At 37.4% G+C, this 12,251-nt stretch overlaps 1 protein-coding gene across 1 annotated transcript in view; it reads right to left on the minus strand.

Annotated features, from left to right (window-relative positions):
- Positions 1-488: 488 nt before the first annotated feature.
- LOC109298757 (cholesterol 7-alpha-monooxygenase) overlaps positions 489-12,251 on the minus strand; it is a 28,096-nt gene continuing 16,333 nt past the window's right edge. Inside the window, exons 2-6 of the mRNA XM_019519027.1 lie at positions 8,995-9,255; positions 7,674-8,284; positions 5,556-5,686; positions 2,426-2,601; positions 489-1,470 (exon numbers count right to left, since the gene is read on the minus strand). Of these exons, the coding sequence (XP_019374572.1) occupies positions 1,171-1,470; positions 2,426-2,601; positions 5,556-5,686; positions 7,674-8,284; positions 8,995-9,255 (1,479 nt within the window). The 3' untranslated portion in view covers positions 489-1,170. The remainder of the gene's footprint in view (positions 1,471-2,425; positions 2,602-5,555; positions 5,687-7,673; positions 8,285-8,994; positions 9,256-12,251) is intronic.

Consider the following 12,251-nt stretch of genomic DNA (forward strand, 5'->3'; position numbering starts at 1 on the left):
ATACTGCAATCCAAGTTTGTTACTGCACCTTTTGTGGAAATACCTGCAAAAGCTTGAAACAGAGACAACTACCTTGACAACAGAGTAGTCCATAGCAGCAAGAGCCAGGACTTTGGTAAATATCTGTGCAGCTTGCCTGAACTAGGCTCTGTGCTGTCACAGCCATACACACTTTGGGTGTCTATGCATGTGCTTCAGGGTGGGGTGGGGGGGGTGCTTTAATTACAGCTACTCTGAGAGTCACACTAATTAAAATGCCCACAGCATCACATGTATTCAACATCCCATGGTTCAAAATGGCAGCGGGGGCACTTGAACTAAAGCTCATTTGACAAGCTTTAGCTAAAAGTACCTCTGCCACCTTTTTTGAAGCATGGGGATGCGGAATAGATGTGACGCAGAGGTTGCTGGAGCACACTAATTATCAATTATTGACTGAGTCTGCTCTGACATGTGCTAATTAGCACATGTCAGTGCAGATGTCCGGCACATGTATAGGTGCCCTTTGGTACTTGAGTTAGCTAATTTAAAGATAGATATGGCTACATGACATATGCATAGATCTAGCTGCATCTATGAACTGCAGTGAAATACACCATGAGACACTGGACTGTTGAAAAATGTTGAAACATGACAATTGAGAGATGTTTCTTCATTATTTAGTATCATTTGTGCTCATGTGGTTAGAGCTTTGTGAAAAGACATACAGTGTAAGCTCTTAGAAACCACGTTTGTGCAGTTTCACTAAAACGTGAAATATTTTGTTAGTTTTCCATGAAAACAAAGCATTTTTTTCTGGGCAAAACACAACAGCAGAAATTCTGACATTTTACAAGAGAAAATGTTATAATGATGGAAATGAGAGGCTGCATTTGGGAAAATGGCAAAAATTTATCCCCAAGCAAATTTTGGAAAATCATTTGATCTGAACAGTAAAATGCCTACTGAATGCATGGAGGCAGGCTGTGTTTGCTAGCAGAAAGGCAAAGTGTACCCTGGAGTTACAGATGCAAAAATCTCAAATTGCAGTTGCAAAAGGAAACCTATCAGCTTTGTACATTATGCAGATTGGATTGCATTAGCAAAATAATCTAGTCCTGTTCTGTCCATTTAGACAAATACATGTTCATCTTTACAGTGATTTCTCCCTGTGGATAACTTTTTACATATTCACAGACATTTTAATCTATACCTGAAATCAATGTCATTGCCTGGTGGTAAAATACCAAGTCCTGCTCGGGACTGATCTAAAGAAGGGCATGCCACATCATTGTCAACAAATTCCATTTCAAAGTATGAAAGTACCAAAGTCAAAAATTGTTTGATTTCATGAACAGCAAATAATCTGCCAGGACACTTTGCTATTCCTGCTCCGAATGGCATGTAATAATGTCTTAATTTGCGCCCACTGTGATAGAAGGCAGTCTTCTCTTCTCCATTCTCATTGAGAAAACGATCATACTTGAATATCTGGAATGAAACACAAAAACTGACATTTGAAATCTCTGTGTCTTTTAGGACCAAATCTTGTCATTATAGCACAACCTCAAGCAGAAGAAGACAGTGCCATAAGACCTCTGTGGCAGGTCATGCCTGTCACAGGCTAACTTTAATCTTGAATACTCTTCCCTAAGGTAATACAATACATGCTCTTATGCATGGGCAGCATAATGTTTCTGAAGGGGGTTTTTTTCCTTCTCCTGGCTTTAAATGACACATACAGGCTGAAGTACAGTCTAGCCTTTTCTGAATGTATCTAAATCAAAAGACTTCCCACAGCATCATTACCTATCCATAAGAAAGAATTTCCTCTTCTCTTATTGCAGGGTTTTTGGTTATAGCCGTGTTGGTCACAGGACACAGGCAGGAAAGCTTCTTTGGGTAGATGTGAAATCTTTTATTAAACCGAGTAGTTGGAAAAATGTTCTTGGCAAATTTTCAGGCACCCTTCTTTAGGCATGGGGAGTCTTTTCTGTTCTGAGATCTCCAAGGACATCTCAGAACAGCAGAGACTCCCTGTGCCTGAAGAAAGGTGCCTGAAAGCTTGCAAAGAACTGTTTTCCAACTGTTCATTTGATCTAATAAAAGATATCACATCTACCCAAAGAAGCTTGCCTGCTCTTTTCTTCTCCTCACTTGAACTTGCATATCACAACAACTTTTTTCTGGCTGAGGAACATTGTATGGGACTTCCTCTATCTAGACTTATCAACATTAGTTTTTGGCTGGCTAAAAAGATACAAGGCTAGTGGTTTACTTGCTTCTAACTTTTGCCTGTTCAAGGAGTTCAAAGACATAAATTCAGGTCATTTAAGGAAAACTGGGCCACTAACATGTCAGAAGCTTTACTGAATGATACTTAGATTCTGTTGGAGATTCTGTTGGAGATTCTGTTGGAGTGCTTATGTATGTCATAATTACTCACCAAAGGATCTGCATAGATTTCTGGATCAAAGTGCATCAGCTGAGGATAGAGAGCTACAATGTCATTTTTGCGAATGTTATAGGAGTCATTTTCTAAACACAAAGTAAAATCCTCTTTAGCAACTCTGACAGTCATGGATGCACTGGACAATCGTATTGCTTCTTTGATAATACTATCTATGGAAACATAAAGGGAAATAATTAACATTAAAATAGTATGCTTATGTCCTTCAGTACATTGTATAGTCTAAACTCATTATAACATGCAATACAACATGCATTATAATGAACCATGGGACTTGGAAAACATTCATTAAAAGAGGGTGTTCACTACAATGGGGACAGTTAATTTGCTGAATAATAATACTGAAAAAAATATTATCCTGGTGTTGTGATTTTTAAAAGTCAGGATTTGTTATAAACATGGTGAGTTATAACTAGGTTGCACCATAGTTTGTAAAGAAAGAATTTGCTTACATGAATAAATATAAGAAAACAGCAAAAATTAGATTGACAAGAGGAAGAGTTTTTTCTAAGTTTTGCTTTCTATCATCAAATTTCCCTTTATCTGGATAGTGTTTTATCATTAATATAGAAATTAAATATATGTATTTATCACATTTGCATTAACATGAATACACATTATATACTACATAGATAGGCTTGGCAGGATTTGATTTTTATTGGTACACGTTGGTAAACATCAATATCACCTCTCAAAGACCAACAGCAGATATTTCCATTGTTAGTAATCAAAATTTATAGAAAGGGGATGTAAGAAAAATGATGGCTGATGGAGTGTGTGACAACAGGGAGAGCAGTCCTACAGAACTGTGCTGAAGCAGTTGGAACTGCAACTCCCAGAAACCCCGGGGCACTGGGAACAAAGGAAGAGGAAGTGACAAAGGAGACAAGACAGCTATGGATCAGCAGAGCCAGGACTAATGGCAGCTCTGCCACTCAGCTGGTGGCAGTCCTACACTAGTTATGTTTGTCATGGCAGACAGTTAAAATATACTGTAATAATAGTATACTGTCACTAATAAATGGTTTGGCCCCTACATCTTTAATGTCATGCAATCCTGAACATTTAAATCGGTAACAATTGAAATAAATGCTTAAAAATAAACATTGATATTATCTATCAAAATTATTAAAAAATAAAACTTAAATTCTGCCAAGCCTACATATAGTGTGTGTGTGTGTGTTCATACACACACAAACATCTATACAATATACACAGCACATCTAGCTATTCATTTTGTTTTAGTGCATAACTTATATATATTAAATATCACTGAAGCTTGTAATATATAATAGAACAAGGGTGCTCAACCTCCAGCTCATGGGCCAAAAACAGCCCATGGAGCCATGGCATCCAGCCCAACAGGTCAGGAAATCTCAATCCAGGGGATCGGTGGCAGTTAATACTGTCACCCTTCCCTGCTACCAAATTCCAAGCCCCATGCTATGGGTTGGGACTGGGCCAAACCCCCTTCTCCCACGAACGGCTGGATAGGACCCTGCCATGACCACCCCAGGTGCTGGATTGGGACCATCAGCCAGATCTGGCCCATGGATGGACAAGGCACTACCCATTCAGCCCACTGGCCAAAAAGGTTGAGCACCCCTATAATAGAGCATTAAATGATGAAGTAAGAACCTTAAAAGAAGATTGGACAAAATACTGGCAAATACAGAACAGGGAACAAGACTGCCCTGGCAGCAGGAATGAAAGGGTCTCCCAAGGGTTCTTTTCCATCTCTGTTTTCTATGCTTCCTGCTTAAATGAGCTCTAGGAATTTCTAGGTGTTTAAGTAGCAATGTGTTCCTATCATTATAATTGGGTCACCCTTCTTCATAAAAATAACCAAGCTAGGCTGGATAGGAGAAAAATTAATAAAGATGTCTTTGTGAACTTCTTCCTCCACAATTTTATTTCACAGGGATTCATGTCACCATGGTGGAACAAAAAATGATACCACTGCATAAAACTAGAGCTTTGCTAATATGCCAACCCTAGCCTTACCCTCATTTCTTCCCTTTCTACTACTCCCTAGCTAAGGTCCTTGCAAATAATGGGAAGGGGAAGAGACTGTTGACACCACTTCCCCCTGATAGAGAGTGGTGAGATCTGTATGGCATGTGACACTTTGTGTAGATAAATCTGGAAGAGCATCCCATCCCCTCTCCCACCTCAAATCATTTAATGCTTGAGAACAGAAAAAACAACCTTGCCCTGTGTCTTGTAGACAAGCTGTCCCATCATAACCTGATAAAGGAAAATATATGAAGAAAACAATAAGGATGGAGGAACATCATCCTGAGCTTTAGTGCTCAAGGTAAAAGAATGATATTAGCAACAAGAGGTAACTAAAGAAAAGTATATTAAAAAATTAAGGAAAGAAAGGAAAGGAAAGGAACAGCTATTATTTTTTTAAGATCCTAATTTGGATTTAAGGTCCTAAATCACACTGACTGCTTTGAAAATATTACCTGCAATTTAAAATATACAGACACATGTACACACTAATAAATAATAACCATGCCTTTGGTCATGTTGTTAGAAGTTGTTTGTTTAACCATCACTAATAGTTGGGATACCATCAGCATGTCAGCAGCACCTCAGGACCACTCCATAGAGCACAGCAGTGAAGCATATCACACTCTCTCTGTGAACTTTACCTGCCAAAACTGATTTAATGTAGTTGCCTTAGTGCAGCATTTCATAGAGGAAATAAGCTTACTAGTAAGCACTACACTATGGTGGCTATATTACATTTTTTTTTGGAACAGTGCAGGTGGAGTGAAGGTGGTGCTTCATATTACTTATTACTACTGCCTTTATTCAGGCAGTATAGACATGCCCCAGACCACAACATATGATTATGTGGATCATTCTATAGCATAATACTTAACCAGTAAATTAAATTGATAGGGAAAAAATTGGATTCTGTTTAAAGCTGGGATACTTCCTAAGTCTTTGCTTGTATGGCTTTATTATCTTCTCTCTTTTTTTTTTTTTTTTTGGCTGTTTAGGATTTTAGAGCAAGTGTTATACGAGCTATAAATAGGACAGAGTCTTAAAATTGTGGTATGGATTCTTGTATTGATGCATATGTTAAACATACCTAGAACTGGCATGTTATCAAGCTGTTTTCGATTCAAGGAAATATATTTGCCATCTAAGCTAATCTTTTCACCAGCATCTTCTAACATGTTTTTTACTTCTTCAGTAGCAGCTTTCATTGCTTCTGGGTTCCTAAAATCAAAATAGTGGAAATAAAAGGTATTTATGTCATAGAAGTACTGTATTAAAAACATTGCAGAGTTAAATTAGACTCTTTTTCTGTCTACAGTTCAGTTTGTTAATTCACTAGTGTAATTTTGTAAAATGAAAGACCTGCAGAAAAGCATCCAGACAAAACAGCATTATACTTTTTAGATAGGTATTGGAAAAATTCTGCATGCTCAGAATTTTTTTTAATTGAGTATTTGCTTCTGTATCTATTCCTGAGTAGGACATTAATGTGTACGATACTGCTGATGAATAACTAATGACATCACTGTAAAATGATGCCAAGAATAAGGAATAAAATGATGTGTTTGCAGATTATACAACAGTCCCATCAATGCTAACAGTCAAGATAAAGATATCATAGTTCACTTTCATATCATCAGCTGTTCTGACTGATGTCATATTAGGTGACTACTTTCTGCCTCCCTGAAAAAATATCTCCCTGGGCATGCCTACATATGCAAATATGGTGCGTGAATAAACTGCAGAGCTTATTGCTCCAGAGTTAATTGCTCATTGGAGCACCATTTGAACGTGCTCCCAGAAGCAATTAACTCCTGAGCAATATGATCCGCAGTTTATACATGTGCACCACGCGGAGCCCAGGCAGCGCAGCCCCAGCTGGCAGGAGATCCTGGGGGCTCAGCCTGCCATCCCAGAACTGCACCCCTCCTCCCCTGGCTCAACATGCTGCAGAGAGGCTGGCTGGGGCATTAGGGAGCTTCAGTGCAGGGCTAGCTGGCTGGCAGCTCTTGCACTGTAGCACTCTTGTGCCTGTTTTTATTCCACAGCAGGATAGTACTTGTATTTACAAATTCTATCCTGCTGTGGAGTGAATTAGTTTAATTTAATAGGGGCTCATATGTAGACACTGATACATTTCCTGTGCAGCTAATTAGTTGACTGCACAGTAAACAACTTGTATAGACACCCCCTGTCATTTACACTGAATAAACTTTCAGTTTTGGGGGTTTCTATACAACTATAGATGACTTTAATAATGGGTGAAGTAATTTTAGACATATATAAGATGTATCATAATATTGTAATATTTGTGGAGATAAAACTCCCACAAAATCAAAATGCCAAAAGATTCCAGGATCAGAATGCTTGTAAAAGTTTTATAACACCTTTGTGGGGTTTAACAAACCATGCTATATAAGCTTCAATTCTTAACATTGGCAAGAAAATACTATCTGTCTTAATTGTACTATTTTAGCTTATCACAGACATACAGGTAACAGCTAAAACAATCATTTCTTGTCTGGAAATGATTTGGAAATTTAGGAGAGATTTTTCCAAGCCAAGTCAGAGATTTGGATGCCAGCTTCTCCACAGCCACCTTTGGAGGAAAACAGAGTAGGGGATCAGGGTCTACTGGGTCAAATCTTCAGGTATTGTAACTTTATTCAGTTTCTCTCACTATTTAATTTGATTTATTTTCTCTTACTATTTTCTACTAAGCAACCAATATTCATCTGTGAATACATGTGGGCACAAACTAAAGCATACTAAAACATACAATAAGATTATATCTCCTAAATGGAAATGGTCAGAAAATGCCTCACTACCTAACAGTGGGAATCCCTGGTGCTGCTAAGCCTTCTGCTGCCAACCTCTATTTTTGTTATTGTACTATTTTGACTTGCTGTATGGTTTTTAAAGCACATTTGGTGCCAGAAACTTTTCTAAGCTTGGATTTAAAACACTGGGCAGAATATTTTTAGAAAATATTCCTAATGTAGAGAAGGCCTATGTTGTACTATCTCCTGCCCTATTGTGAAAGATGTTTCTATAGAAATACAGATTCGTGACAAAGGCCTAGTCCTACTGAGATCTATAGGACTTTTGCCACTGACATCAATGTGGCCCTTTATATCAAAATGATTTCTCAGCATCAAAGCCAGAAAGTTATTTTTCCTTTTTGGAAAATTAAAACATTAGTACTTACCTAATAATATGGAATAAGCTCCAAAAAGTAGCAGGTATTGTATTAGACTGTGAAGCCCACAGTATAACCACATGGGTTTTGGCTTTTTCCTTATCATCAAAAGTGGACAGAGTATCATTCAAGAACATGCGGAGAGTGACAAGCTCTGAGATGTTGTCCCTTTTATAGAGTTTTTCATGGAGTAGTTCCTGTTCCAGCTTTGCTCGTGCACTGTGGGCGTTCTTGAACATATGGATAGGTAGGCCTGCTACAAGGGCTGGAAAGATTTTGTCAAATTCCTTAAAGTTTTCAAGAGCCTTTAGAATACGTGCTCTCTCCATTTCCTGCTTAGACAGATTTTTGTCATGATTTGAATTGAACTCTGTACCAAAGAATGTTAAAAAGCCAGCTTCAAAGATCACCCGGCTGCAGAATGCATGAAGTTTGTCTGTTATCCAGTTGTTGGGATGGAGTTTAGATGTGCTTGACTGTAGCATGACATACTGTAGGTTTTCCATCATGGTTTCAATAAGAGGATTCAAGGCATTACCTTGCAGAGTTTTAATAAAAGTGTGATGAAAATCTTCACTGGTCTTTCCGTCATTTGGGTCAATACTTCCATGTCCAAAAGCCTGCCACCAAATAAATTGTATGGGAGATAAATGAGGCATATCATAACCTTGGTGAGTAATAATGTACAAGGGAAATCATAGCCAAGATGCCTTTCTTTCTAATTTAGTGCAGGGAAATATAAGAATATCAACTCTATAATTCATACTTGACTACAAATCTTGGCAATTATTAAACAAGTAAACAAAAATAAATTCTACTCGATGTTTATAACTAAATCAAATTAGTTTAGGACCACATTTAATTCCTCCTGAAGTCAATGGAAGTCCTTTCACTTGCTTCAAGAAGAGCTTGACTGAGCACTTTATTGTGCCAAAACATTTTTGAAAGGCCAAGCTCTAATCTTCCAACATTATGATCACCTTCTGAGAAGGTCTGAGTGCCCTTGGCTCCCCAGCACTGTAAAGCAATTTACACCTTAGGCTAATGTTCTTTCCACTCTAATGATTTGTGGTATCAACCAACTAAATAATGTCATTCTTGAGTAGTCTACATTTATTTGCCAGATTCATTTTTATTTTATATTAAGGGAAACAAAAACAAAAGAAACAACTGAAATATTATGGTAGACGTGAGCCATGAGGCAAGCATTACATCAGCGAAGTAGACTTACAAAAAAGACATATATAATTACTGCCTGACTTGACTATGCTGATATTTTAAATGATAAACATTAAATTATGGTAACAATCAAAATGCTTTTAAGTGGTACCTTGGCAGAAGCAGCAAAATGGAACTTTTTCCAGTCCAGATGCTTTCCATGGCGTATAAGTGAATGGTATGAAAAGGGGTCCGTGAGAAAGTGAATATACTTTCCAGCTACTTTGCATGTGAAGACACAGCCATATCTCTTTTGTCTTGCTCTGAGAAATTCAAGAGGATTTGCACCAAACTGCAAGGCACAACCCAGATATGGGAGTAACCCATTTTCCAATGGTGGCTCACCTGAACGCCTGCAAATTATAAACAAATCCTGTAAATTAGGGATCTAAATTAATATCTGTCCTTTGATTCTACTAGCTAAGTAAGATTAAGATACTGCTCTATTTATAACATTTCATTTTTATCACTGTTAACAGGAAATTCTCCTCCCTTTGATAACTAAATCCATTCAGAAGTCAACAGTATGCTGGAAAGAATGACCTTGCCAGTCAACATCTTTCTACAAAGCAACACTGATGAAGACATCGGACATAATAAATTGGCCCAATTGCCTGAGATATTTTGGATCTAGAGTAGGACTTTTCAGGACCAGTGGTAGAATTTTGTCCATGGAGAAGCCCCATTACTGGAGCCGACTCCTCTGGGCAGTCTGAGTCTAAGTTTGAGAGTTCATATGGCAAGAGGAAAGGGACATGTATTTGGTTTATGTTTTGTTAGGTTTGTTAGCGTTTTGTTACTTTGTTCTTCATTTCTTTCATTACTTTATTTAATTTTTCCTGACAGTTGCCTTTCAATATGTTTGATCTCATCTGTGAGTAACTTTATGGAAGCCTAGTTTGGTCAGCCCATACTGATGAGTAATCCTTAGGCTACAGGCATCCAGAATGGTTTCATTTAATCGTTTTCTGGCAATAACAAAAATATTAAGAGGAAAGTATCACTTGTGATTCCTATTGTTTTTAACTTTTGGGTGCTAAGTTTCATTTTTTTCAACAAGAAAGTGAGACATGAACATTTTCTGTTAAAGGATAGAGCAGGAGTGGTTTAAGATTTGTTTCACTTTCAGCCAAAAAAAAAGTTTATATGGAAAACCAAAAACATTTGCTAAATATGACTTCTCAGAATTAAAGGTGTCTGTTTTTCACTTTTGATTGGAAAAGAATAAAAATGTTTTATTAGCTCCAATTTATATACTCAAGTATTCCTATTGATTTCCATATGGCTATTCAAGTGGGTAAAAATTCCTTGTTTGAGTCCTGCTCTACAATAGTGGGGGGGCAACTTTTTTGGCAGACACATCACAAATTACAGTACCTCTGCCACTGCCCAGGTGCCACTTTGATCCTCTTCCCCTGCCCAATCTGTTGCCCTGTTTTCTGTTCCCAGACTTGTGCTCCCTGCTTGATCTGCTCTGCTTTCTACTCCCTTCCCTGTACTTCCCACCCAATTTGCTGCTTTGTTTTCTGATTCCTGCCATATCTGTGGCTGAGCTGCCCGTACCCTCTCTAATTTACCATGTACCACACACAGGGGCTGCCTGTGGCAACCCTGCTACAGGTTGGCCACCACTGCTTTATAGAAAAAGGGCTGCAATTTCTGCTTATTAATTTGTCAGTAAGAACCACACTTACTGCCATTAAAATTAATAGTCTAAGTCCCATGGCCACATCTATATGACATGCTACTGTGCAGTAGCACCGGTGAATGCCTTTTTTGTGATGCTACTGCACAATAACCTAATACTACTGCACAATAGCATCACATCATGGTTTTTGCCACACATGTAGACATGTCCAGTGTCTTTAAAGGGTATATGACAGTCTCCTAAAAACCTGGGGCTGATCCTGTGCCCACTGAAGTCACGGGCAAAACTCCTTCAATAGTACAGGAAATTCCACGAGCAACTGAACACTTTGGACTAGTTGTTTTAATATTCTCAATTTAATATTTGCAACACCCCTAACATGATTTTTACTTCGAAGTGGGTTCACTTTGCAGGAATGGGTGGTACCCTCTTTGCAGAGTCAGGCCCTTGCTTGCTCTGCAAATTCTAAAATAGATAGCATTGTATTAATTATATTGTTAAATATACCGTAAAGAATGGGAAAAGTAACTGCATTATTAAATCAGTTCAATAGTCTGCAAGAAAGAAGAATTGGACATGGCTAAACAGAACATGGACTTCAAGAGACACTAAAACTGAATTATTGTACTAGCTGGTTGGTTTTTGGCTTGTATGGTTCTCTGACACGCTAAATGCTAAGCACTTTGAACCTATTCAAGAAAGATTATTGGCATGTCCCACTTGGCTGAGATCCTGCACCACAGAAATCAATTGGAATTTGCCTTTGACTTATGAAATGAAGATTACATGCTCTAGCCATAAATTGGCAGAATGCTTATGCACAGATTGAAAGTTAAGCATGTGCTTAAATGGTCCATATATTTGAGATGAAAGTAACTACTTTCCTTCCTTTGGACTAATGCAGAATGTTACAAATAACAGTTTTAATTTTGGTGCTTATAACTTACTTACTGTGATAGTACACCAAGGAATTAATTTTAGATATTTTATTATTTCTTAAATAAAGAAAAACTGTAACTGAAGAGAATATATAAAGTGTAGAAAAATTATAGCATTAAAAACCCCTTATGCTTGAATTTGTTTCTGCAGATATGACACTTGCCTATAGAATAAAGCTTTTAGAGCCTATCCCATGAAAATATGTATTTAACACTGTAAACAGTGCAAATGTTGCCTCATTAAAAATTCAGTATTCAATCCTTATTCAAAATAGCTACAGTTTAGATTAAACTGCACCCAGTCTGTCTGTGATATAGAGAAAGAAAGCAAAAAAGCATAAGGATAAATCAGTTATGCAGTTATCAGACAAATATGTGTGGGGCCTGATTGCTCAAAAATCTCAAGATCCCAGAATTCCTGTGTGTACTAAGCATGCCTAAATATAAGACCTTACACAAACCAAATTATAGAAGTTTTGTCTTCATTTACAGATAAGTTTTTATTTATATCTATTGTTACTATTGTACCCAAAAACAATATTATGGATCTGCTTAGCCCATTTTTATTTAGCTATAGAAAAAACTATACTGTAATATCAATCTCTCAAAAAAACAAAACAGTAACATCATTATTAGTCTCCTTTACTTGTGAATCTATGTTCAAATTACTTTTGTTTTATTTATATAAACAATATCTTTTGAATGACATAAGAGATAACAGGACTCGGATATAGTTAAAAAGATTCTTTACCTCCTCCTTTTTCCTAGAAGAAACCAAAAACA

Source organism: Gavialis gangeticus, unplaced genomic scaffold, assembly GCF_001723915.1.
Source record: "Gavialis gangeticus isolate Ggan-Ray unplaced genomic scaffold, GavGan_comp1, whole genome shotgun sequence".
Classification (NCBI taxonomy): Eukaryota; Metazoa; Chordata; order Crocodylia; family Gavialidae; genus Gavialis; species Gavialis gangeticus.